This window comes from Ooceraea biroi, chromosome 1 (assembly GCF_003672135.1).
Source record: "Ooceraea biroi isolate clonal line C1 chromosome 1, Obir_v5.4, whole genome shotgun sequence".
In the NCBI taxonomy this organism is placed as follows: Eukaryota; Metazoa; Arthropoda; class Insecta; order Hymenoptera; family Formicidae; genus Ooceraea; species Ooceraea biroi.
In genome coordinates, this window is record NC_039506.1 from 4,889,260 (window position 1) to 4,915,853 (window position 26,594).

Below are 26,594 nucleotides of genomic sequence, written 5' to 3' on the forward strand. Positions count from 1 at the left end.
TGCGTGAAATTCAATCCAGTAATTACATGCCGACTGTCACGGATGCGCTATGCACCCAGATAGCCAAGTCTGCCGAAAGCAGATGATGCTAACTATCTGCTATCAACTATTGCCAGCCAAAAGACAACAAATTTCATACAGAAGTTGTTGTTAACGATTAATTCGACGAATTGGTGCCAGAAATGTAACAGAGCTTGCTCACAAAATCTAAGAACAGATTGGCGGCAGAAACCGAGCAGAATCTGCAAACATGGCTCGAAGTCAGATTGTCGACAGAAACCGAGCAAGATTTGCGCGCGCGGAATCTAACGGCAGATTGGCAGCAGAAACCGAGCAAGATCTGCGCGAGCGGAATCTAACGGCAGATTGGCGGCAGAAACCGAACAGGATCTGCAGCTTTTGACAGTATTCAAATTTACACGGCTATGAATATGTGTTTTCGCTCCGCACCGCTATGCGGTGGACACGTCGAGTTCTTACTCGATGTTAAGATTTAGCCTAACAGTTATATAAGTTAATATACGCGCCTTGGCATGATAATATTAATTTTTCTGAAAATTTTTGCACTCGCGGCACAGAGGCTCCCATGGACAACGTCCATGTAGTTCACGCACGCCACGAGCAATCTGAAGTTCGGAAGCAAAATTCGGACTTCGGATTAGAATAAATTAACAATAAGAGAGAGATTATGCAACGAACTGTCAGAAAGACACATCAAGCCAAATGTACTTTAATTTAACAAACAAATGCGTTCTTTTAACGCATGGTAATATAAAATGCCAATTTATAGTGTGTTAAAAGTAAACACATGCTTTAATATATCGTAAATATGAATGGCCAAAAGCTGCAGATTCTGTTCGGTTTCTGCTGTCAATCTGCCGTCAAATGTTAACAGATCCTGCTCGGTTTCTGCCGCCAATCTGCTGTCAGAGTCCGTTAGCAGGCTCTGCTGGCAGATCACTATCCTAATGCGGACATAACGGATGCCAATTGGCTATCAACTTCTGCAGTAATCTGTTGCCAATCTGCTGGCAGTCGCACACATTTTGCTTACTGGGCACATACGTGACACATTATCATTCTTTGAGTGCATCTCAAATTCGAATGCTCGCGCGTATCGTGAGTTACCTAATGTTAAAGAAGTCGAGAGTTCTTCAAGTGAGCGGTAGTACGCGCGGTAGACATATGTAACGTTGCATTTGCTGCCCAAATTGTTACACGTAAGAGAATCCGTGAAAGCCTCGAAGTAACGTAAAACAGTTTATCGACTCTCACGAGAAAACCATCAATCTCGCGTCAGTTAAATTGCCGTTCTTAAAGAATCCCTTCGTAGACTCTAGATCCATCAAAAATGAGAAGCAGATCATCTCGCTTCTTGAGAGAAATTAAGTGGAATCAAGTGAGCACGTTGCGTACCATCTCTAAAAGCAACTTTGTTTCTCCAAGAGTTGAAGGATTCTACTTTGTCACGTATATAAATTTCAGATGTAATTTCAGATATTCATCCGATAAAGGAAGGATTTGTTAGGAGTTTAATGGACCGAGATTGAACGTTTTCTCGGGATCTTCAATTATATCCGCTGACGTATTATGGTGACGTTTGAAGATGAATACCGCGCTTACAGCAAACATTTTTGAGGAGCATTGCTTAAATTCTAAATAGACATGAAAACACTGTGTTAGAACGTGGTGTCTATATCCACAGATTAGCGTAATTTTATCTATTTTCCGCGTGTTGCGAAAGTACGAAATACAAGAATTCCAACGGTTTTGTCAGAACTTGTCGCATCGACATGAGTCTCGATCATTATAAATGGAAAATTTTCTACATTATCTCGACGCTGCCTGCTTGGTAACTTTACGCATTTATTCGTGTTTCGAAGAAGTTTGCAATAATGCTGTATTTTTTTTATTTTATCGGAATATTATAAATTTTCTTTCTTATTTTTAAAGATTCAGCAACAAAGAGTTACAAGTGTCTGTCTAGTTATTATTTAACTAATCAATCTGTTCTTTTGTTACTTGTACCTCTTTGCTTTTAAGCTCCTTGACTAACTTACAAAACCGGAACTGTAACTGTAGCTACTAGGTATGAAAAAATATGCACAGTAGTTATCAGGTATGTAAAGTAGGATAAAATTGCTCTATTGAAAATAACGGAATGATATAAAATTTTGAATTATATCAAAGAAAATTTATAAGCTGCGTGCTCGAAGAAATAGTGATTTTTATTACTTCTGTTGCTTTTTATATCCTGACATGGTTGAAATCTTTTTCTATTAGGATATCAAGAGCGTTGCATATGTGCGCGTGTTTGGAATACATTGAAGCAATATTATCCTATTTTACAAAGTACACCGTAATAAAAAATTATCTAATTTCCCAATCAGAAAATGCCACTTTCATCCTGCGACGGTCAATCGATTACGTGTACAATAATATGACTTTTCACACGTTGAATGGCCAGCAGCTGTATCTGATTTTTTTCTAATCAAATGTAAGTAAAAGAAAATTATTACAAAAAATAGGAATGCAATTACTACATAATTAAATTTTCATATAAAACTCTACTTTCTAAATAACCGTCGCGATAAAATATGCTTACATAAAAAACGCATTTTAACACTTTATTTGAAAATTGTCTTACTAAGATAATATAAATAATCTTAATCAAAATGCTTCTTTCTTTTTCCATTGTAATACTCAACCGTAGACTAAGCAATCGTTAAGCTTGCATACGAAATTCTTAATGTCCTCTTGTCTCTTTTTTTTCTCTCTCTCTCTCTCTCTTTATCTTTCTCTCCCACTTTCTCGCTTCCTCTCGCATACTTTTCCTACAGATATATCTATAATGTGTATTCCTTATCTCGTTTCCAGTGATCGTCTTAGGAGTACACTTATTAGGCATAAATGCGTTTCTATCGTTTCTCGCATGTTACATGCGTAAGGGGTGCCACGTAGTTACATGAACGTGTGGGTCATGGAAATCAAAGTACAACGAAAACATTCGTGCGCGCGTAATTTCGTCTCATCGACGTGGGGAGCACTTCGAATGCGGGTTCGAAATGTACGGAGAGACGCGAAAACGAACGCTTTGCCAAGTGCCAGCGAAATACATTTGTACGCGCGTTTGTAACTTCTTCGAAAGACGAGCATCGCCTCCTCCGGGCTTTCTCCCTCGCCCTGACTATCCTATAACGTGCTAAGGGGACGCTGTGTTAAAGTAAAACGTCGATATTATTATGTGCCGTCGATTACGGGTAGCCTTAAACGATCGTTTCACCTCCATTCCGCTCAATCGAAGACTACCGGCAATCGAAAGTTACAGAAGTCTTGCGACTCTAAGGCCGAGTGTGACCAACACAGCATTCTCTCCGACGCCTTCGCTATTGCACTCGTTACCCCGGCCATAGTGTCGACCACTCACTTGGTTTGAGCGTTCTGTTGCTCCAATGGCGGTGTTAAGCCAATCGGCGCACCGTTGCACATATTCGAGGCGGTTGGACCTTTGCGTGCGAGTTTCGACCTGATGACAGCGTATTATATTAAGCATTTTAATTATTTATATGTTAAAATATCTAAGTTTATGTGCTATTATACATGCCTAATTTGACCAGCCAGGAGAGGATTAATTGCATACAGCCAATCGTAGACTTCCTTATCGCCTAAAGTCTGCAGTAAGTATCCTCGGTGTTTGGTGACAACGCTATGCGAATAGGTATTTTTTAAAATATCGTACAATTATATATACTTTATTATTATTTTCCCGCTGATACCGAAGCACTTACCTAAATGTATTCGGTACTTTCACCATAGCTAACTGATCTTCGGAGTATTCAACTTGAGCCGTAGCCAGATTGATGAGCGCCCTTTCGACGGGATCTTTTTCCTCGCGGAAAATGAGAACGTACGGTCGGCGGACGGCCTAGGAAAAAAAAGAGAAAAATGTATAATATTATTGAATCGTAATTAAATGACAGTAGATTTAATCCGCCGGTCTACGTACCACCCAGCGTTTTTTCCAACCATTGGTCTTGTGCTCGAGAACGTTCAAGTAGCCTTTCCGCGCGATGACCGGACTGATGCGTATTTCTTCCACTTCCGGCACATACAGTACCAAGTTCTCTTTCGACGGCGAGGACGACCCGAGCGGTGGCGGTGCGATAGTGCAAGTCTGATTGGCCGACTCGCTCGCCAATATGCTCTCCTGGAGCTCTTGCAATCTAGCTCTCTCCGGTGAGCTCAACCTAAGGAGGCACGACTTAGACCTGCTCCATACTACTATATCAGCAGCCTGCAAGTAACACTCCAGCATAACCCTGACCACGAGGCAATCATGCCGGCGGTTGTCTTGGCACATCGAGACACTCGAGTCTCGAGTGCTACGCGTTGACACGCGTCGAATGCGAAAGCAGATATCTCGAAAGCTATTTTACTTTGGAAAGAAAAGCGCGACAATCTGTGTCGAGGCAAACTAGAAGAATGAAATGCGTGAATCCGATAATCGCTTTACGCGATGAAAGTAACAATGGGATCGAGTGCTGTATCATCTCGGAGCACTTGGTGTCTTTCATATCTCATTAATCATTTATATAATATTAATCATTTTTATGTTGAAAAGAAATTGGAGGAGGAAGTAACAACATGACGAAGCGAAGCATGGACAACCGCTACTAGCAGAAGGCACTCACAGGCATGCGGGGAGGGTTACCTGCTCTAAGAAATCGCTAGCTCTCGCGTATACTGACTCTTGAGACGAAGACGATATGACCGAGGACATCATAGATGTAGATAAATCGGTGATGGTGTCCTCGCCAGGCGAAACATCGGAAAGCAATATCGGTTCCTTGCTCGGAATCCTACCCTGGATGAGTTTGATGTACTTGGTTGTCAATTCGCGTTCTCGTTCGGTCATTTCCCACGGCTCGTAAATGTCCTTAGTGGTCGAATTTTTCAATTTCACCGGGCTGGCGTGTGGCTCGTTCGTGGCTTTCGCTACCATGTTACAGACATCCTGCGGGAGAATAATTTCTCGTACAATTGTGTATAACGCGTTTTACACGATGCATGACGTACATTTACCTTTTCGCTCTTCGTGAAATCGTGGAAAGGTTTATTGCAGAACGGCATCTTGTCGATGCCAAGTTTCTCCCTCAGAAGCAACGTGTGTCGCACTCTTTCCACTTCCTCCAGCCTCGTCAACTTCTCGAGCTCCCACTGATGATCGAATATGAGACTGTCTCCACGCGGTCTCCATCCATGCAGATTCTCCTCGCCCCTGACGTATGTAGAACTCGTGTCCAAGACACGACGTTGACGTCTTTGAACTCCTACGAACAAATAGGGAAGGAAAAGGGACATGGAGGGGCATCGAGAAAGAGGAAAAGGCCAAAGGCGTCAGTAAATATACATCAAAAGTGCTTATAAAAAAAGAGAAAGGAATATTCGATATACTGAAGGATAATAAATGATACGGTAATGCTAATTGTGTCTAATATGTATAATAATCAATATTCCGCAAGTGGAGTAATTAATGTTATTATAATGTATTATAACTTTAAATAATTCAACAACATTTGGATATTGCTTTTCTTCTTTTTCAAACTAGAGCGCGATATCGACCGTTTCAGTCTCAAGTTATTGAAAAGCTATATTTTTTAAACAGAATCATGGTTACATGATTGCCATTGTGCGACAAAATATACCGGTATACCTTTATTTATATACAAAGATTTAGATTAAGATATAAATATTGTGGAGCAATAAAATGAAATTTAACGAGATCTTATCTCAACGTTATATTAGGCAAATGGACACGGGACTACACTATGGTTAGACATAACAAACCTGGGCTACCTGCTTCCGAAGAACGACGTAGCACCAGTTCGTAGACGCCGCTAAGTCGGTTCGCCTCCTGGTTACGGTAACTGCCACTGAACAGATGCTTAAGCGAACGCGGACCAACTCTGGCGTCCCTTCCATAGATAATCATGCTCAGATCCTTCGTGATTATCGCAGGTCTTCCACAATTTTCCAGCTAAAATGTAGATAATAAAATAAATAAACCTTTGAAAATCTCGTCTTTCCGCATTCAAATAAAAAAATTTACAAAAGTACGCACTTCGAGATACGCGGAAATAGTCATGAAGATTTGCTCTCCATAAGACGTGACTCGATTGAGCAGGGTCGAGTTGTGCAGGGAGCTATCCCAGGCCGCTTCGAACCGGAACATCGTTCGATCGTCACCGGGAATCTCAAGATATTCGCCAGGGAATAGACCCAATGAGAGTACCGAAGAATCGTTGTCTTCCTCTTCCGGCTCCGGGGTGTTCCTGATTCGGCCCACTACGAGCTCACGCACATCCTTCCACCTCAATTCGGAGGCCGGTTCGTGCACGATGGTAATACGTATGCGTCGCTGTATACCCTGATGGAGCAGGAACAGCCCGCGGCAAGGGAGATCATCGCTATGGTCTACCACCGATGGCACGTACTCGCCGTTCGGCGCCAGCTCGCAAATCTCAAACCACACCAACACGTCGTACTTGGCATGTACGTGAGACGTGCTAGGTGACGGCAAGACGCTCCCGAATTTCGGCGATCGCACTGGTTGGCTGATCGGTATGGATGGCGGCAGCATCCTCTTTGGTGGTTGTCGTACGCTGAAGTGTCAACGCGAGTGCGTTTAAGTGGTGCTCCCTTTGATGAAGTTGAAAAAAACTGACGTTTATAAATAACTCACTATTCTAGCTTCGCATCCTTGTGCAGCGGATGTTGCTGATAATGACCAAACACCTCGAACACGATGGGCTGCGTCTTTAGATACTCCAAGAAGGACTTGGTCACCGTGACTGTAATCTGCATCAATTGCGAAATGTTACATTGATTGGCAAAATTTACCTTAAGATAGTACTTACATTCTGCACGTGATAAAATCCAGGTGGATTGCCTTTGCCTATGTTCTTGACCGGTTCCGTCGAGAATGCTTCGTCATGTCGATGCAGGAAGCTGCGAGAGCAATTACATCATATTATATTATGTTATATTAGCTCACACGTTATAAACAAGACGGACACACATGTACTCACTTGAACTGACAGAAAATGTCGGCATATTCTGTGGAAATACCCATGGCTTGTAGGACCGTTACCCTAAACGTAAATTCAGCACCAGGTTGCAAGTGATCCGGCAACTCCTCTTCCTTCATGTCGCTAGAAACCGAGCTGTCGCCTCTGCCGCTATCAGCGTCTCCTATGTCATCATCGTCCTTCATGTCCTTCTGGTTGGCCTCGTTGTGTCCTTCCACTACACGCTCCTCCTGCAGCATGATCTGTCGGTTCTTCTCCAGAGTTTGCGCCAAGAGCGAGCTGCGTTTGTTATGCTTGTGCCCACCAAATAAGTCGTCCTCGAAGGAAATTCGCGCTGATTGTCTGACGCCACTTGAGTATTCGCTGTTTTCCTCTTCTAGAAGAAGGGTTCGTTACGTACATCTTATATACGCGACAGCTATGGAATATGTCGACATAGCTACGGATTACGTACCGACTACGGCCTGCACGGCAACTCGCAAGTAACCCTTGACGTCGCCTTTTTCGTTCACGATGGCCACTTTGTGAATCAGCGGCACCGGATACATGAGGTTACTCAGATACACAAAAGCTCTTAAATCAGATGTAAATTCGTATTAGTTGTAACAATTAAATTAATTATAATTATAACAATTAAAAGTAAAAAAGTAAACAGAGGTTTTATTGCGTTCCATTTGCGATCAATTACCTGCCGACCATACGGAACCACGGAAATCGATCGTAGAATGGATCACCTCCTGTGATGGACTCGATATTGAAGTCTGGAGAGGTGGGCGAGAGCTCGGCCTCGTTGTGATACATTTCGCGCATCAATTCCAGTCTTTGCCTGGAAAACACAGACAAAAATTATCTACTATGATTTCCATATAACGAGAAGATATGTGAACGTGAAGTCATAACTGGTGTATTGAGTCATCAAAATGTTTCAGTCCAGCAAAACGTTTATAGATAAATTTCTACAGACTTCCTTTGCAATGTAAATTAAATTTAAACCATTTTTTCCATCCACATAATGTCGTTCTTATAATAATGCAAATATTATTTAACATTTATAACTGTGTGAACATCGTATAGCGAATAATAAAGAATATAAAAGTACACATATGTTCGTTATGAAATACGAAATCAGAAATTGTCGCTGTATTTAACGTTTTGTTCTCATCGCTTTCTTAATTGAGATGCATTGCAATCTGATACGTGCATAATAAAGTTTGAAAGCGAAAGATAGTGAGGACACGAGCTCGGCAGGAGATAATTGGAAGATGTGTTGAGACAGACGTGCACAGAATGTGATGAGACACTTTTTCTCACATTCAGATAGCGGAATAAAGATGTTCCACAGCAACAGAAGCGGTGCTGCGTAAACGATGGCGTAAATGTTTGCGAGGAGGGCTCATATCTATTCGATTCGCGACGCGGATCATTATGCTACGAATGAAAAACCATGCAGATTCACCGAGTAGATCTCGCCAACTCCAAATGCAAAGCTTCGTTTCGCTTCGTACCAAGAGAATGACACCGCCATATCGGGGAAGCCTCTCAAGACAAGAAAGAGCAGAAACGACAAAATGATCTTTGCACCAGTAAATAAAAGGATTCCTCGAGGCCGGGCATAAAGCGTGTCACATGGCGAGATAAGAGGAGAGCCTCGCGCGTTCGAGCACCAACCTCGAAGGCAAAAGATTTGCGAGCGAGAACTTCGGATTAGAGTAGACAGTAAGGCATTGGAAAATATCCTCTTTGGCCTCCGGAGTGCTGGGGCTCGAGTCCTCGTTGTACACATGTCGCATCAGCTCCAAGCGCTGTCTACAAGTCAACATGTATTACTTTGCGTGAGTGGGCTGTGTGCGCGTTCTTCTGCGGTCTCTAGCCGAATGTAGTCCGATCTAACGGAAAGGTGCGATTTTGCTTTCGTTTGTGTCGTGATTCATTTGCTATTCGGATTTCGAATCGCGAGTTAAGCGCCAATGTGATTCTAAACGTCTCACGATAACGTGCCTAATAATTTTTTATTCCGCAGTTACATGATAAAAGTACAGATTAGTTTTCGATGCAGTAAGCTAATCTTCATGATCTTTATCTAAAATGTAAGAAATCGTGCATTAATAACACAAGACGCAAGAAGTTCTGTCGGAAGTTGCATGAGAAGGTCTTATTTCAGAGTTTAGTATACATAGTGATGAGTACATAGTATAATCGAATCAACAACGGTTGAACATGCTGGATGTACAAATTTGATGATATGTACAAAATATAATTTTGATACAAAAATTATTTAATACATTATTGTCAATTTCTATTGAAGTAAATTAATTATTAACGTGTCTTACTTCGTGTCGACACGAATGTTCTGTTCATTCAATAAGCATTTACAAAATGTAAAACATACCTCAGTTTGTCTAACGTCCAGTAATGCGTAGCACCATTCTTCGTATCCTGAACTTCAACGGCAACGATCGTGCGCGGGAACGGTCTTTCATCTTCCTCTTCTTCGTCCATGACGGGCAAAAGATCCGGAGGTAACGGCGAGTAAAGAGTGTCCGTGAGTAAGGTAAATTGGAATTGTACCTAAAAGAGAAAATTAATGGAATAAAATCTCCAATTGAACGGGAAGAAGTTGCTTTCACGATTGTATTTTCTCTCATAAAACACGGTGTTTAACGATGAGTGCCGTTTCCGTTAAAAGTGCGTAATGAATTCTGTAAAAAAGAATATTATTATGCTATGGAAGAAGTGTGTAAATTTACACGATGGATGATACGCGTTAGACGTAATGCTAATTCAGAATTCGTAAATACGTAGAGCAGTTCACGCTCGAAGGTGTATGAGAACACGGTGCAAAAATAAACGCAAGTTACAAGAAGCCGTGCTGCCGGAATCTTCCGTTCTGCATCCGCGACTGTACCTTCTTTTTTAGTTCAACGGATATGGCATTAGCCTCTTTAAGGAATATCGCGTTGCCCCAAAGATCGTCTCGCAAACTCGTGAATTGATGATATTTCCACTTGCGGAAGGCCCAAGCGGCCAGTTGAAACTCTCTCTCGGTCCAGTTGCTCTCTGCGTCAAACAATGGGTTGACTGAAATGCAAGCCATTACCAGGCAAAACAGTCAGAGAAGCCAAAGCATTTGTTGAAATAATACCGATTATTTCGTTAAGAGAATATGTGCTATGTCCTATCGACGAGCTGATTAAACTCTGGTCGCATGCAGTAGTAACCGTTATCCGCGGTCAACTTGTGCGCGAAAGTTTGCGAAAGAGATTCTTGTATATAAATCGAGAAAGTAATATATAACGCGGAACGCCCAATCGATCGGGCATAGCATACCAAAGTATATACAGAAAACCTGCGCGACTCCCCACTTTCCCACACTCACCAAAAATATCTTCTTCGATGTTGTTGAAGTCCTCCGGTGTGTAACTGCTGTACATGGACATTGTCATACTCTGTTCCTCCACTTGCCTCTGTAGCGCGTCTATCCGCGCTTCATAGCTCTGTTTAGATAAGCGATTAATCGTAACAGCGCTTATAAATTAAATCAAAGAGATTGTCACGCATATACAACGACGCCCCGTACCTTTCGCTGCTCTTCAAACAGCTGATCCGCTTCCTCCTTCTCTTTGCGGAATTGTTCCTCCAGTACGAGTAATCTCTTATCCATTTCGGCTTTTAAGTCAATACCCTGTTTCTCCAGTAGCTCGACCTGCGCGAAGTCCCAGTCCGCCAGTGGCTCGTTGTTGCCGGGGGTTTCCGCCGGCGATCCATTTGCTATTCGTTCGCGTACTACACGATTGGATGAAGAAAAATATTTTTTTATTCATACATCCTAGCACAAATATCTGTTAAATTATTTCGACCGTTACGCCAACGTACCCTGATCCGGATGATTGAATCGGAAAACGTGACTCTTTCCCAAGATAACGCGGGAACCGGTCGTGAGAACGAGCGGTTCGGTTACCTCGCGACCATTTACGTAAATCAGGGCTCCCTTCTTCGGTATGAGCGTTATAATGCCCTCGTGATTCTCGAAAACGCAGTGCTCGCTGAGTATGTGCGGCCCGCACAACTGAACGTCCTGAGGTATGTTGGCCTCGGCGCTACCGATGCGCGTGAATCCGTCCTTGATGTAATAGATCAGGCATTCTGACATGAGAGGATCCTCATTCAAGTTCACTAAGTGAGGTGTCTTCTTCGGGGAGAAAACGCCTACGGTGACGCCGTCCTCCTTCACGGCAACTCCCATCTCAGCGAATACTGCCTCGCGTTGCAGGCGGATCGATTCCGTTCGCTTCAGCTTCTCTTCCCATGTCTCATTCAATTCTGGAGCAAAGAAAAAAGTGCGGTATTGTAAGCAGTTATTAATTTCTGTGTCACATCTGCGCAATAATAATAAAATTGCAATAATTAAATCAGATTCGTAGTTACCTGCGATCAATTTTTCGGATGCTTGCAGTTGATCGACTGCTTCTTCGGCGATGGTAGACGTAGCATGGGAAGAAAGCCTCGACCGAGCTTCCTTGCTGTTCTCTTCGTTCCGCTTGTTCGTTCTGATAATTTCGTCCCCTGCAATACACGAGGATCGTCAAGATCGCCGAGGAAAAAAAAGTGATATTCAAAACGGCAAGCCTGCGTCAAAGTCGGTATCGTGTGTGTCGTATAAACATCAAAAGCCATAATTCAAGCAGTGGCGTAGATGAAGAGAAATATTCCAGAAGCTGTAAAGTTTATACTGTTGCTACATCAATTCTCAAAGCGTAGAGGTATAACTCCAGTAAGTCAGTGCCTTTCGTAAAGCACTGGCATGATCTAATTGCATACAGCATGAACTAATGGCTACCACCATTCAACTCTCATGACTCATTATATTCGGTTAAGTATTCGATTACCTTGACACGTCTTCATGATCATGTCTTTTTTGAATTCTTGTTCTCGCGAACGAAATCGATCATAGACTCGGGCAGTTTTCTACCAAATGTTTCATTTAAACTTTGGGAGAGAGAGAAAATCAGACGTTGCTAATTTTACCAGATAAAAAAGGGCTCGCAGTCAATGCCATTAACAAGACAACGTACGTACATTAAATGAAGAAACCAAAATACTCGCGAAGCAAACGTACAAAATAAAAAGAAGTCGACAAGTATACCACTGATATGTATTATGCGCTTGGCGGTGAAATAAGCGCATAAGTGAAACAAAGGAAAATAATAAGATGTCTACGAAAGAGGCGCAAGAAATGGACGATGCCTGTCTTGATTGTACTCTTTGCTGTATGGATTGTTAGCATTTTTTACTTACTAGGTTCTTTCTTTTCGTACGTAACTTTGCCATCTGGCCCTACGTTGAGCGCAAGGGAAACAAAGAAAAAGATACTATGTGAATGGGATTACCTGTCGCGCGCTGCGCAATTACAAATTATCTACAGCGGCCAGAAGAATCGCGCTTCTGATACACTTGTGCTAATTCCTAAGTAATTTCTACATATGATCCATGTTAATTCGAGATAACAGAAACTTTTTACGCATTTGGCGATTGGCGTCGTAAACAAAATAAATATCACATGTTCCAATATTCTAAGTATAATCTCCCATAAATTTTGCAAAAGCGATTTTAATGTGGAAATTATGTATATTGCATTTGTATAATATCCCTATTCTTCCTAATCTATTCAGTCTGTCCTCGTCTATATGCAATACTTTCAACAAGAAATTCTTAATAGTCAAATTTATGTGCATCGACTTTCAGAAACAAAATTGATGTCTCGAATTTACCTTCGTGGACATCGATGCCTTCCTGCTTCAAAAGCTCCCGCAGTTTCTGTATTTCCTCCTTGAGTTCTCTGATAAGACGTGCATTCGCATCTTCGTTGACCACGGCCTTGCAAACAATTTGTTTAGCTCTATCCGCGTACCTGCGAATGAAACAGAAAGTCTGCAAAGTCTTGAACAATTGGACACTGTGATATTAATTTTAAACAATTAACTTAGATAGAAAATATACACAGCAGACAGGTCGAAAGAACTTACCGTAAAGTTGAAAGCGTTTCATCATAATTGATATCAGCGGGGCTAACTGCTGCGATCATAGCAGTTTTTGAATTTCCTCCTAGGTTCTCTCGTAACAACCACGTTAAAACGGAATCTCTGTAGGGTATGAAGTCGGCTTTCTTCTTCTTTTTAGTCGCCTATGAGAAGCACATAAATGTTAAAAAAAAAATGAAACAGAAAGTATTTTTTTTCCTGTAATCAATTATTCTCTAAACTTCCTTATTAATTCGGTCAACTTACCGCCTGATAATCCGTAACAAAGTAGCAAACAAATATAACAATGATATGAGTGCCTGATACTTAACGTGTAACGCGGATATTTTATTAACGCGATTCGCAGAGATACTTACAATTTCGGCCAGGGCGCTGATGACTTTTCCAAGAGTCGTCAGGCTCTTATTAATATTAGCTCCCTCCTTCAATCGCGTCCCCTTTGCGCCAGTCGAATCGGCTCGCTCGGATCCAGCCAGGTCCACCAGCGATATCTTGCTGACCTTTTCCGTCATCAAACCGGTGGTGTTGTCTTGTTGCTGTTGCGTGAAGAATATCGTGAAGACCGCGTGCGATCTGCTGGATGTCTCATTCATGTTGGTTGCTGCGACAGTTCTGTAATGATTAAAATATACATTTCCAGTGATTAAGTATTCAATGCGTTATGCAAAAGTAAATTGTTGATTAATCTTAAACAAAAGTGTTCGTTAATTAAGATTATTGAACCAACCTGGCCTTGTTACCCTCATCTATGAGATCGTGGATGTCTTCATACGACATTACGGCCAGCTTGGAGAGATCTTCGACATAGGGTCCGTAGAGAGGATGTTCCCTCACTCGTAGATTTCCCCGATTCTTCGGGTTCAACAAATCGCGCACTCGCTCGCAATAGATCTCCATGTAGCTCACCTCTACCGAGTACTTGAGTCGCTCGTTAGAGGTATAACTGATTTTCCTAAACAGATCCTTGCAGATCTGTGGTATTATTCCCTCTTGCCCCTCCTCCTGCTTACCCATCATGGTATATGATTTACCGGCGCCAGTTTGGCCGTATGCAAAAATGCAAACGTTGTAACCTGTGTCACAGAGATGAATACCGGGATATAGAGAAGCTCAGAAAAAGAGAGTAAACGACGAGTTTCTATATTTGTTAATTATTATCTACCTTCGAAAGCATGTTCCAACATTTCTTCCCCGATATCTTTGTAAACCATGAGCTGAGTCGAATAGTTCTCATCATTTGGCTGTAAATGGAAGAGATTAGTCATTAATAACCGATTGATCGAATAAGCATATCACCGTAACGAACTTATTGTTCAAGTGGAGAAATTAGACTTACGTCCATTGAAAAGTAGGAATAATCGTAATTGAAGCTTTTGACGGCTTCTTTGCTTCCAGGCGTGGCCTTGGGATTTACTATGGCTGTAACGTAGAGATGACGATTTAATAATAATCGAAAATAATTAATTATTTAAGCTGTTCAAGTCACCGTAAGAAACTTACAAGTAGTGCTTCCAGTCATCTCTATGATGCATTGTGCCTCACGAACGATCTCGCGATGGTTGAAGGGCCGTACCCTCACCGCCACCTTAACCGACGACATTTTCTCTGCGTTTCTTTCAACTCAGCGTCGGATCAAGCCGGCGGCGGTGCTGGCGATAAATCTCGTTTGTCACTCTGCAACAGATTATTCGTATTTAGATTGTTACGCCGCCATCAATGGATTCCCGTCGAAATCCCTTACCGTAACTTGTTAAGCTAAGATTCAGTATTGAATACAAGGTATTGAAAATTAACGTCAAGTCATTGTTAGAAAAGATATTGTTCAGTCCTTTTTCTTCTGACTAGATTCGTGTGCAACTACGTACTTTAATAGAACATCGTTTGTGTCGCAAGTAAACAGCGAGAGAGTCGTTACGAAACTCCATACATGTAGCTCATGTATCCTCGCCAGAAATATATCCTAGTTATTAATATATCACTTCGATAAGGGAGGCTTCTTCATCGAAGTAAATAAGAAGAGCAAAAACATCCCAGTAAGCAAAATGTGTGCGATCTGCCAGCAGATTGGCAACAGATTACTGCAGAAGTTGATAGCCAATTGGCATCCGTTATGTCCGCATTAGGATAGTGATCTGCCAGCAGAGCCTGCTAACGGACTCTGACAGCAGATTGGCGGCAGAAACCGAGCAGGATCTGTTAACATTTGACGGCAGATTGACAGCAGAAACCGAACAGAATCTGCAGCTTTTGGCCATTCATATTTACGATATATTAAAGCATGTGTTTACTTTTAACACACTATAAATTGGCATTTTATATTACCATGCGTTAAAAGAACGCATTTGTTTGTTAAATTAAAGTACATTTGGCTTGATGTGTCTTTCTGACAGTTCGTTGCATAATCTCTCTTATTGTTAATTTATTCTAATCCGAAGTCCGAATTTTGCTTTCGAACTTCAGATTGCTCTTGGCGTGCGTGAACTACATGGACGTTGTCCATGGGAGCCTCTGTGCCGCGAGTGCAAAAATTTTCAGAAAAATTAATATTATCATGCCAAGGCGCGTATATTAACTTATATAACTGTTAGGCTAAATCTTAACATCGAGTAAGAACTCGACGCGTGCACCGCATAGCGGTGCGGAGCGAAAACACATATTCATAGCCGTGTAAATTTGAATACTGTCAAAAGCTGCAGATCCTGTTCGGTTTCTGCCGCCAATCTGCCGTTAGATTCCGCTCGCGCAGATCTTGCTCGGTTTCTGCTGCCAATCTGCCGTTAGATTCCGCGCGCGCAAATCTTGCTCGGTTTCTGTCGACAATCCGACTTCGAGCCATGTTTGCAGATTCTGCTCGGTTTCTGCCGCCAATCTGTTCTTAGATTTTGTGAGCAAGCTCTGTTACATTTCTGGCACCAATTCGTCGAATTAATCGTTAACAACAACTTCTGTATGAAATTTGTTGCCTTTTGGCTGGCAATAGTTGATAGCAGATAGTTAGCATCATCTGCTTTCAGCAGACTTGGCTATCTGGGATAATGCGTTCTTTGCGCGGCTTATTCGTCTGCAGGAATCCTCGCTCCAGCGGGATCGTTAATCGTTGATGTAAACTACTGGCATCAGGTGGAACGCGTAGACGCATGTTTCACGCTTTGCGCAATATTAGTTCACGCAAACATGTTCCATTACGTTTTTCTTCAAATATATTAGTGTTTGATTTGTACATTATGCGTCATTCAAAAAATTTGCACACATACTTTTGTGCATAAAAGAGCGATTTTTGCAGAACGGACAAGAATATTTTTACACGTACAATGCGCGATTATCGAATCAATCGTTGATTGAGAAGCAATAAATTGAGAATTAATTCATTATTAACGAATGTTTCATTGAATCGAATTTCGGATTGACTTTCATTGTTTCATCGAGAAACATTTGAAACTCGACGACACTACACGACAAACTTTTAATCGCAAGTCGCAGAACGAGGGAATCGGATCGTTCGATTTTTCGAAGAGTGCGATGTAATAATGAACTAGTAAAGTGTAACGACGACTCTCACGTTTACGAACGTCGGCGAAGAGCAGCGCGGGCCATTGATCCATCCAGAAATATATACGTTATCAGATATGGAAGAATAATTGATTAATCAGCACCGGGATCGATTTATTCCGAGGAAAAAGTCATATTTCGCGAAAAAGATACATTCTTCGTAATTAACTTGGAGGACGAGACGAGTTCTTCGAAAACAAAATGTGATTCATAGCCCTTTAGGGAAAATTAACATTTTCGAGAGAAACGCCGTAATACATGAAATTACGCACATTTGGGGAGCAGAGATGCCCGGAGCGTGCGCATTACGTCTAGGTATACTTTATGACTCAGAATTGTATCTGACAGTTTAGTATCATTTGACATCCGCGTTTGACATGACGTAAGAGATATTAAATATACGATTAGAAAATCGATAGTAACAATTTGTAAATTTATCAAACTAACGCATTTTTGAATTTTATCTTTATTCTGAAAACATAGTTTTCAAATTTTATCATTAGTAAAATAATATCTAGATACGTGCGTTTCAAATACCCATCAATTGCGCGCAACTTCATGCATTAAGGGATTTCCTCCTCGAGTATATAATATTTGTATGACTTTCCTCGATTAATAATCAATTATATAATTATTAATAATACGTTTACGGGGACCTAACAAAATTGGAACCATCGAAATCCATAAAACTGGTAAAAAATATACAACCGCGAGAAGGCTATTGAAGAATATGATTGTATAACATTACTAAAAGCAAACAGATGTTTTAACGAATCACCACTAATGAGAGACAAAAATGTAATATGCAATGCAACGCACAAATAATCAGTTACATTAAATCTCTTTTCAATCATGCGATATTAAACTAAGAATCGTAGAAATTCCGATTCCGACCAAGAAGCGTCTGCCATTTGTCAGAAGTTCGCGAGACTCATACGGACCACTCGAAGCAGTCACGGACGTGCATCGCGTCATCATGGATCATCACGAGAGGTACGAACGCGCACGATGGAAGGAAACGAAGAACCGCGACACACCGTTAATGACGGATATTCGTCCTGCGAGAGCAATTTCGCGATCGAACGTGCAAAACACCATCGGCGGCGACGGCAGCGGCGGCGTGATCGATACGTCCGAGTATTCGCGGCGGAAGGTCCGGAAGGCGAGGCGGAGGAGGCGAGGAACGGCCGCGCGCGGCGTATACGTGGATTTTTACGATCGATCGTCCGCACAACGTTCTCGACGGAGGAGGACACGGAGGACGGAAGGCTTACCTTCGTCGAGGCCGCGCTTCTCGCCAACCAACTCGGCAAGTCTCTCCCGCGAAGAGCGGTAGCTTTTCTCGAGAAACTCGCGAAATGACGCGCCACGGAAAGATCGACGGAGTCGTCAAGAGGGGCAAAGGTCGTGACGGCTCACCGCTGCTGTGTCGGCTATGTCGGCCATCCGCTGGGCGATCCGTGATCCGCGAGATCCTCGCTGGCGGACATTATAGCGACGTATAGTTCACGTAATTACACTCGCACGCACGTCGATTACTCGCGCCGCGACAATGTACTCAGCGCGAGTTAACGAGCCACCCCTGCTTGCCTACCAGGAACGAGCAGTCGCTGTTCGCCGTATCGTCGAGCGACACCAACCCCCGTTCTCGCCCCGTGCGCTGACGACGTTACGGCCGCGGGCGCCTGCGTGCTGTTGCGACTTCGCGTTCCTGACGGCGACGAACGACCGACTGGGGTAGGGATGCACGAGTTCAGTAGGCTAGTGCTGCTTCTCCGTCCCTTCGCAGGTAATACGAGTATCGATATTTCTCGATATTTCCAAGAAAAGCATCCGAGTCGTTGCAGTATCAGGATCATGCACGAAGCAGAAACCTCAAATCTCTGCTATGATCGAAGAGGAGAATCAAAGAGACGGACAGCGATAAGAGCGATCGATATCTTGGAGAAATATATTGGGTTGGCCAAAAAGTAATTGCGTTTTTTTCCAATAGATGGACATACATACCTTGAAATGTAACTAACTTCGTTCTAAACCGCAAATTCATTATGTAGGTTAACTCACGGTTCAAGCTTGTTTTAGAAAAAGAAAGTACACGATTTCGTTAACAATTGTTTGTTTGCCGTCGATTTCAAAATGGAAAATCAAAAAGAACATTTTCGTCATATTTTGTTTTATTACTTCCGAAAAGGGAAAAACGCTGTGCAAGCTCATAAAAAGTTATGTCATGTATATGGCGAAGATGCTTTAAAACTGCGGCAGTGTCAAAATTCGTTTACTAAATTTCGATCTGCAGATTTTAATGTGAAAGATGCACCACGCTCAGGAAGGCCAATCGAAATTGATGATGACAAAATAAAGGCACTGATCGATTCCAATCGGCGTTTAACGACACGAGAGATTGCTGAGAATCTTAACGTATCGAAATCGAGTGTTGAAAACCATTTAAAACGACTTGGATACATTAGTAAGCTCGACATTTGGGTACCACATGAGCTCAAAGAAATTCATCTCACTAAGCGTATTGACATCTGCGATTCTCTTTTGAAACGTGAGGAAAATGATCGATTTTTGAAACGTATGATAACAGGCGACGAAAAATCGATCGTCTACAACAACGTCAAACGAAAAAGATCGTGGAGCAAGCGTGATGAACCTGCTCAAAGCACTTGAAAAGCAGATATTCACCAAAGAAAGATTATGCTGTCAGTCTGGTGGGACTTTAAAGGTATTGTGTATTTTGAGCTGCTTGCAAGGAATCAAACCATTAATTCAGACGTATACTGTCGTCAACTGGATAAATTAAATGATGCCATCAAACAGAAACGTCGAGAATTGGTGAATCGCAAAGGTTTTGTGTTTCACCATGATAACGCTAGACCACGTACAAGTTTGGTCACTCGTGAAAAATTGTTGCAGCTTGGATGGGATGTGTTACCACATCCACCATATTCGCCAGACCTGACACCATCAGATTACCATTTGTTTCGTTCTTTGCAAAACGCCTTGAATGGTAAAACTTTTACTGCTGATGAGGATATCAAATCGTTCTTGGAATTGTTTTTTGCTGAAAAAGATAAGAACCTTTTTGAGCGCGGAATCTTGAAGTTGCCTGAAAAATGGCAAAAGATAATCAAACAAAATGGACAATATATTGTTTAATAAAGTTTTTGTTTCCCATGAAAAATTCGCCTTTTATTTATATAAAAAAAAACGCAATTACTTTTTGGCCAACCCAATACATATGTTTCGTCAGCGCAATTGTTATCTTTCTTCTTGCGTATCTGTTTATAGAGCTGGTATTACAAGTTAGTTACACTCAAGTCTTGTAATCGATAAAATCAATAAGCTTGATCGTAATATCGAAATTAAATATTCAATATTTCTTGGATTTCTTATAGCTTATTTTTACAAGTTTAAATCAATATATTTACTTTTTTGTATTATTATATCATGTAATTTATTCAATTTCAAAAAACACTGTGACAAATAACGTAATATAAAAATCATATATATGTCACATAGAAGAATGGATGTCACGCCGGACGATACATATTTTAGGTATTTTTTATATATATATTTTTAGTGCCTCTCTGTATTGTGCTATTATCTCACATTACCCAAGGCAAAAAATTTACCGCCGCGTTGTCATCTGAATATGACGAACAGACAATGCATTGTCTGCATGCATAGTATTGGTTATTATTACCTTTCAGCTTTTATAACCGCGTGTATTGTACATTGCACGCAGAGACGAAGATATTAAGCATAGATATCAGAGTGTTCTAAATGTGAGCTTTTATGAAAGAAGTCGGACAGTGATTGATTAATCCCGCATGGTTCTATCTCATCTGTATCAATCAAATAAGGAAATATTATCGAAGCTTTTATTAAAAATATCGGAGATTGAATCTCAGAGATCATACGTGAAGAAATGGTCATGTTCCATCTTTATAGAAAACTGCATTCAAATAATTCTGAATGTATAAGAGAAGAATAATGTTCTTATTTTGATTGCAGCAGCTCCAATTATACTGGCAGCTTTAATTGAAACTATCTCAAACTTTCTCCAAGTTAAAGTTTCAGTTAACAAATTAGGATCCTTTATTCGCAACGGTGAATTTCAAAATATTAAGCAATTTTAAGAGATAAATTTATTACCGTGACAAATTTGTCAAAATTGAAACTAGAAAAACTAGACGTCGAGTTGAGACGCAAAACTGCATCCACCTAAAAAAGCTAGCGATAACATTCGAGAATGTATCGCACAGGCCATAGATGATTGCGCGAGAAATTGAGTAAAGTGAAAATCGATCGCGCGTCGGCAATCACGACGAAGTTACGCGAGACTCGCAGGCATGTGTTGGTCTCTCGATATCGCTTCTCGACAAGTTTCATCCAAATCATCTCGAGCGAATCATCCTCGCGGTGTCCTCGTGGGAAATTTCATTTCGCGAAACGAGGGAATTCCTCCGCGCTCTCCTCCACATTTCGCAGAACACTTGAGTTCGTCGATGCGTGCGATCAGCCGGCCATCCAGGCTGATGATGCATCGTGGATGCGCACGGGGGCGATTAATCGACGGCTCACCTCCCCGACGGCGAGAGAGTCAACGCGGCGTCGCGCGTCACCCCTTTGCGTCTTTCCGGCGTGATTCAATTCCGCGCCCCCGGAATGTCGTTCGTCCCCGCCTAGCCGTTCCTCTCGGAGCTTCCGAGTGGCATCGCGATGCCGGCGTAGCACTAGGAGTGGTGGTTGGATCCGAGTCAACGTGGCCACCCACACAGAACGCACACGCGCTCGCACGTGCGCGAGCGTATGTGCGTATATGCGTCAGGCGCGCGCGCGCACGAAGAGGCGGCGGGGGTGCGCGCGTCGATCGACACGAGCGTAGTGGTCCAGGGCCGCGTCGGGCCGCTTTCTCGGTTTATGGACCAATCGCGTCGCGCCTGGCGGGGAGGAAATCAATAGCCCGCGAAGGTACACCGGGTGACGTCAGCCTTGCAACCCGACGATCGACCGACGCGACGCAGGCGGCGCCGGCCAATTTCCACGGAGCAATCAATAAGTAAAGATACCCACAACGATATCACCGACGATGCCGCGCGTACGTACGTACACGGGGATGTACGTACACGCACGCACGTGCATGTGCGGGAGGCTTCGGTGGCGCGTGCCCCGTCACTCTTCCTTCGACTTCGGCGTCGATTAATTATACAAAAATCATCCCCTTTTCGCGCGGCGACACCGACGCGCCGCCCTCGGGGGCAAATTATTAACGCGTCCGCGTATGAGGGAGAGAGAGAGGGGGGGGGGAGGATGAGCAGGAGGAGAGCCAGCGTCGCCGCGTCGATCACTTTGTAAATTTGCGAATTTCCAAGAAATTTCGACTTATCAAGAATTTAACGAGGCGAGATAATGTCTTGTTGTTTCGCTTCTACCGCAGAATGAGAATGGTGGATAAAGATGATGATATCGTGCATATATATAATAATTTAGTTTTCTTCTACCTCCAACGGATTTATCGATTATATTTTATTTCTTAAAATGATTAAGAAAGACTTTAATTATACGCCACTAAAGAGTCATTTACTTATATTAAGTTCTTTCTTCATGTCTTGCATTTTTTAAGTTTTGGTATTTTGTGTCAAAGAAAGAGATTATGAAAAATCTATAATACTATCACGTTTATGTTGTGTGTGTCAAAATTGACAAACATTTCTATGAAAATGTTTAATTTTCGTAAAATCTGTTTTCCCAAACCGAGTTTTTATTAATTTTTCTTAATTTTAATCTGGTTATAATACAGTTAATATATTTATATGCATACGCGAAACATCTATACACAGTACATATAAATATATATTGTGACACAATATGACTTTCGAAGAAGACAACTTATTTTAGTTGTTTAAGCGAAAATAACCGATATCCCATGACAAAGTGTTCAAAAACTGGAGCAGTCGATTTTAGCTCCATGCCCGCTTTATTTTATTCAGAATTCTTTTGTCTATCGAAAACGCAATTAAATAAACGTCATCTGTTTTTAAAAATTCCCTATATTCAATAAACGTTGAAATAAAATCTCATTAAAACTCAAATTGTCTGCGTTTTCCAATATCTTATTAAAAGTCGTTCGAGATACGCAGAACAATCTTTTATTATTCACTCATTCATTATTCACGGGCGCATTATATCTGGAAATCCATTTATATTCCTGATCTAGATTGACGTTTTTGTTAAGAAAGAAAATAGTAAAAAAAATTTAACACTTAATCAACAAGATGAGCCTTTAACTTGTGCAAATCGTACTATTTTGATGATAAAACCCGACAATCCGGTTGTTTCTGGAATCAGAGATCGAGAGACTCCGAGTCATTCGAAATATCACTCGTTAACGGTTACGACTCTCAAAACATTACGATCACCACTGACCTACCCCAGCACTTTGTTTATATCGCGGAACAGTGGTCATCCATTTACGGCCTATTCTGCCCGTCGAACCCTTCAACCCTTCTTTACACACCTCTGGCCTTTCTTACATACGCAAGTTAAATCGTTATATATATTCCCATGCCATTTCGCACCAGTCAATCCGAGGGACACTCTCCATAACGATTCGTGACAGCAGAGGAAGGGTTGAAGTGCGACGAGAGTAACGGGACAGATTGCTCGCAAATCGATGTCACCGAATGAACTTTGAGCTCGAGTCTTGCTTCAGCAAAAAATGTCCAAGTACGCTGTCAATTCTCGGGTTGAAGTATTCTCTGAACAAAGTCAGTTCAACGTAAATAACTGATTAAACAAATAATAAAATATATGATGTTCGCAATTGTAAAATGAGCTTGTATACTCAATATATATTTAATATCCTTTTCTGATTTTCAATCCAGACTATCGCTAGATCGACTAATTCTCGCACGAACGTTGCAAAACTGCAAGCAGTAAATTCTGACAAGTAGAAACCTATTCTGATACAATTCGCAAAGCGTAATTGACTTCGTACAAACTCCGATCGCAAAATTTCATCATACGCGCCTATTTTGGTGCACTTCCGACTGCCTCAGAGTCGCAATTCAAACGACGAAATGGAGCATAGCATTTATCTCGAGACGAACAACGAAACGGTCCACTCTTAGGCTCACGAAGGAACGATCGGCTGCAAAAAACGGTTTTCAACGTCGCTCGGAAATGACGGACAAAGGCGGTTCGATCGCTCGGTTGCTGACGCTTCCGGAAAGCGCTCGACGCCGCGGTTCGTCGATAACGAAGCTGCTTAAATAAATAATCGTCTAGGCCGGTGACAGTCGAGTGGTCGACGTCGCGATCGCACGGCGCGTACGCACGCACGCATTGGCGACGCGTCGCGGTGGTTGCGTACGCTGAGCAAGTGCGACGCGGGAGCGTGCAAGAGCGCGGTGCAGTCGGTGCAGCAACTCACCAGATACGCTGGCAGCGACGTGAAAACAGCTGAGGTCCTACGGCCATACTGGTTCCGTGCGATCTCGCGACGTTTCGCGGAGGAAGCGACGAGCGTGCACGCTGCGCGTCACGGCGCCACTCGGCGGTGCGACGTCGTCGTCGACGACGGTGTCCCGACGCCCGCCCGAAAGATCGATCGTCGAAGGCGCGCGACTCCGAAGTTCGAACGGCGTTCCCTCTCCTCTGCGTCCCGTCCGCGTTGCGGGAGCGGCGGCTGCGAAGTCGTGCTCGCCGCGCGCCTCCAACTCGACGCGCAACCTCGCACGCGCTCTCGGGCTTGCGCTCTCTCGCCGCGCTGTCACTCTCGTTGCGACGAGAGGGCGAGACCGCGATCCCTCTTTGTCCGCGCGCGGACAACGAAGCTTTTCTTTCGAAACGGGGATGAATCATAAAGCTTGTTGTCGGATATCGTTTCGAACATAACCTAACCTTGTCCTCTTTATTGCGTTAACTGGCGGAATGGAACGTCTTGCACGCGACTAATCGAGCAGAGTAAATTATATTTCCGGGAAAGGTGTAAAAGTATGATCCAATTATTTTTTATTTGTGTATAAATAAAGGATTGTATCTCGTCAGTTATCGTGTAACAAATGATTCGAAGGAAACAAAGATCTGGAGCATTTTATTTTATACATAAATGCATACTTTGCATACAGCTATCTATACAAATATAAAGAAACACTTTTATGCAGTTTTTGAGATATCACTACCAATAAAGGCAGATTATGATAAGCTTTTCCTCTTCTTACACTCATTTTACTTCCCTAGCAGTCAATTGTAATCATACAAACTTTAGATACAGCCTACAAAGAAACAGGAAAATCACAGGCATATTATCCAGCAATACCCAAGTAAAGCCTAAATAAAAATGTCACTTTTTAGTATGAAACTTTGATATTACAAAGGTATTTAACTATTCAACAACTGCGTTGCCTCTTAGCAGCCGGCAGCAGTCTTGAAACGTGCGTTTACGTCCTTCCAATTGACAATGTCGAAAATCGCCTTCACGTAATCGGGTCGTACGTTCTTGTATTGCAAGTAATAGGCGTGCTCCCATACGTCGATGCCGAAGAGAGGAATAAGACCAGTCGTGGCCTGGAGTGGATCTTGATTTGCACATGTCGCTATCTTGAGCGACTTTGTCTTTTGATCGTATCCAAGCCAGCCCCAACCGGAGCCCTGAATCGCCACGGTAGTCTCTGATAAGCGTTTCTTCATCTCCTCCATGCTGGAGAAATCCTTTTGAATTTGCTTCACAAGAGCGGCTGCAAAAATATATGAAAATATACAGCTTTAATTACTACACGTGTACTGTTTGAACCTTTCACATAAAATTTAAACGTTTCATTTTATATTCTAAATATAAAAGGACCAGACTAGTTAATCTGCTTGTTTTTTCAATCTCACCGTCTGGTTCACCACCGTGGGGCGAAAGATTGCACCAAAAAATCGAGTGATTAAGATGACCACCACCGTTGAACTTGATGGCTGGAGCCAGGGCAATTTGTGTGTTAACGTCACCCTTCGCAACTGCTTCCTTCAGTTTTTCTTCAGCAACGTTCAAGTTGTTAACGTAGGTCGCATGATGTTTAGAATGATGAAGCTGCATAATTTCAGCGCATATGATAGGCTCCAGAGCTTTGTAATCGTACGGCAAGTCCGGGAGCGAGTGCTTTGATCTTGTAAACACATCTTTGCTGAAAAATGCATTGCATCATTAATAATGTAATAATGTGTATTGTATCATCTATGAAGAAATTGAAAATTTCAAAAAGATTATAATAAACAGTAATTCTGCTAATAAAAGCAGCAGTGAATAGATTTGAAATGAGATTTTTAATCAAAGCGACAGGTCAAACAGTTTATCATGAGTATTTGATAACTAGCTTAATTATATCAGCAAATATATTGCGAAACTGTTTCTCGATTTCACATTTCAACTTGTTTTAGTACATTAATATAAAAATCTATTTATCATAAAATGAATCTACAGACAGTCGGCATCCATAATTTGCTTTTTAACAATCAGTCAATCAGCTACATACACTTTCTGCAAACGGATCTTTCACTTGTGGAAACTAACGCGCAATAATTAAATTATGAACAATTAATGTCTAATTTCTAATTTGATTTAAATACCAATCCAATAACGCCTAATTTGTCAACAATATAAATGATAAGAGTTGAGTATACAAACTAGGTTAAAAATTATATAACACCAAGAAACCGGGAAATGTAACAATGATCTTGTAATACGTACATCGTGTTAGACATGAGAATACGCCGGGCTGCGAACATGATTGACATCAAAACAATGACAACTTCACCAGCTGTCCGTAGTAACAATTCAATATGATCTGTTTACTGCTTCCACTTGCTCTGATCAACTTAGGGGGACACGGTACATACAGCACCAATTCTCTGTCGGCACTGTCGG

The 26,594-nt window shown here is 42.0% G+C and overlaps 2 protein-coding genes and 1 long non-coding RNA gene across 13 annotated transcripts; 1 reads left to right on the forward strand and 2 right to left on the reverse strand.

Moving 5' to 3' along the window:
* Nucleotides 1-1,912: 1,912 nt before the first annotated feature.
* Nucleotides 1,913-24,309, reverse strand: LOC105277906 (kinesin-like protein unc-104). Of its 10 annotated transcripts, none has more exons than XM_011336643.3 (30): nt 24,117-24,309; nt 14,627-14,800; nt 14,463-14,545; nt 14,289-14,367; nt 13,854-14,199; nt 13,483-13,738; nt 13,373-13,375; nt 13,112-13,269; nt 12,857-12,996; nt 12,384-12,422; nt 11,514-11,651; nt 10,962-11,408; nt 10,666-10,871; nt 10,465-10,582; nt 9,994-10,145; nt 9,478-9,656; nt 8,757-8,894; nt 7,777-7,914; nt 7,543-7,661; nt 7,089-7,464; nt 6,918-7,008; nt 6,743-6,858; nt 6,122-6,662; nt 5,848-6,037; nt 5,077-5,330; nt 4,712-5,014; nt 4,007-4,294; nt 3,789-3,925; nt 3,605-3,706; nt 1,913-3,526 (listed from the first exon to the last, which is right to left on the reverse strand). In XM_011336643.3, exons 2-30 carry the CDS (start codon nt 14,724-14,726, stop codon nt 3,424-3,426), a joined length of 5,340 nt encoding a protein of 1,779 aa, XP_011334945.2. In that variant the 5' UTR covers nt 14,727-14,800; nt 24,117-24,309; the 3' UTR covers nt 1,913-3,423. The 10 variants fall into 10 exon arrangements, with proteins under 10 accessions (XP_011334945.2, XP_011334938.2, XP_011334942.2 ...); XM_011336636.3 differs by having other exon boundaries at nt 9,994-10,166; XM_011336640.3 differs by having other exon boundaries at nt 7,089-7,461; nt 9,994-10,166; nt 24,117-24,308.
* LOC109610864 lies at nt 17,950-18,639 on the forward strand. Its single transcript, XR_002193171.1, has 2 exons — nt 17,950-18,464; nt 18,523-18,639. It is a non-coding gene; the product is annotated as an uncharacterized LOC109610864 (long non-coding RNA).
* A 442-nt stretch (nt 24,310-24,751) lies between the features above and the next one.
* Nucleotides 24,752-26,586, reverse strand: LOC105277903 (superoxide dismutase [Mn], mitochondrial). 2 transcript variants are annotated; one of them, XM_011336633.3, is made up of 4 exons: nt 26,418-26,586; nt 25,565-25,854; nt 25,059-25,422; nt 24,752-24,960 (listed from the first exon to the last, which is right to left on the reverse strand). In XM_011336633.3, exons 1-3 carry the CDS (start codon nt 26,462-26,464, stop codon nt 25,094-25,096), a joined length of 666 nt encoding a protein of 221 aa, XP_011334935.1. In that variant the 5' UTR covers nt 26,465-26,586; the 3' UTR covers nt 24,752-24,960; nt 25,059-25,093. The 2 variants fall into 2 exon arrangements, with proteins under 2 accessions (XP_011334935.1, XP_011334934.1); XM_011336632.3 differs by having other exon boundaries at nt 24,752-25,422.
* Nucleotides 26,587-26,594: the final 8 nt, after the last annotated feature.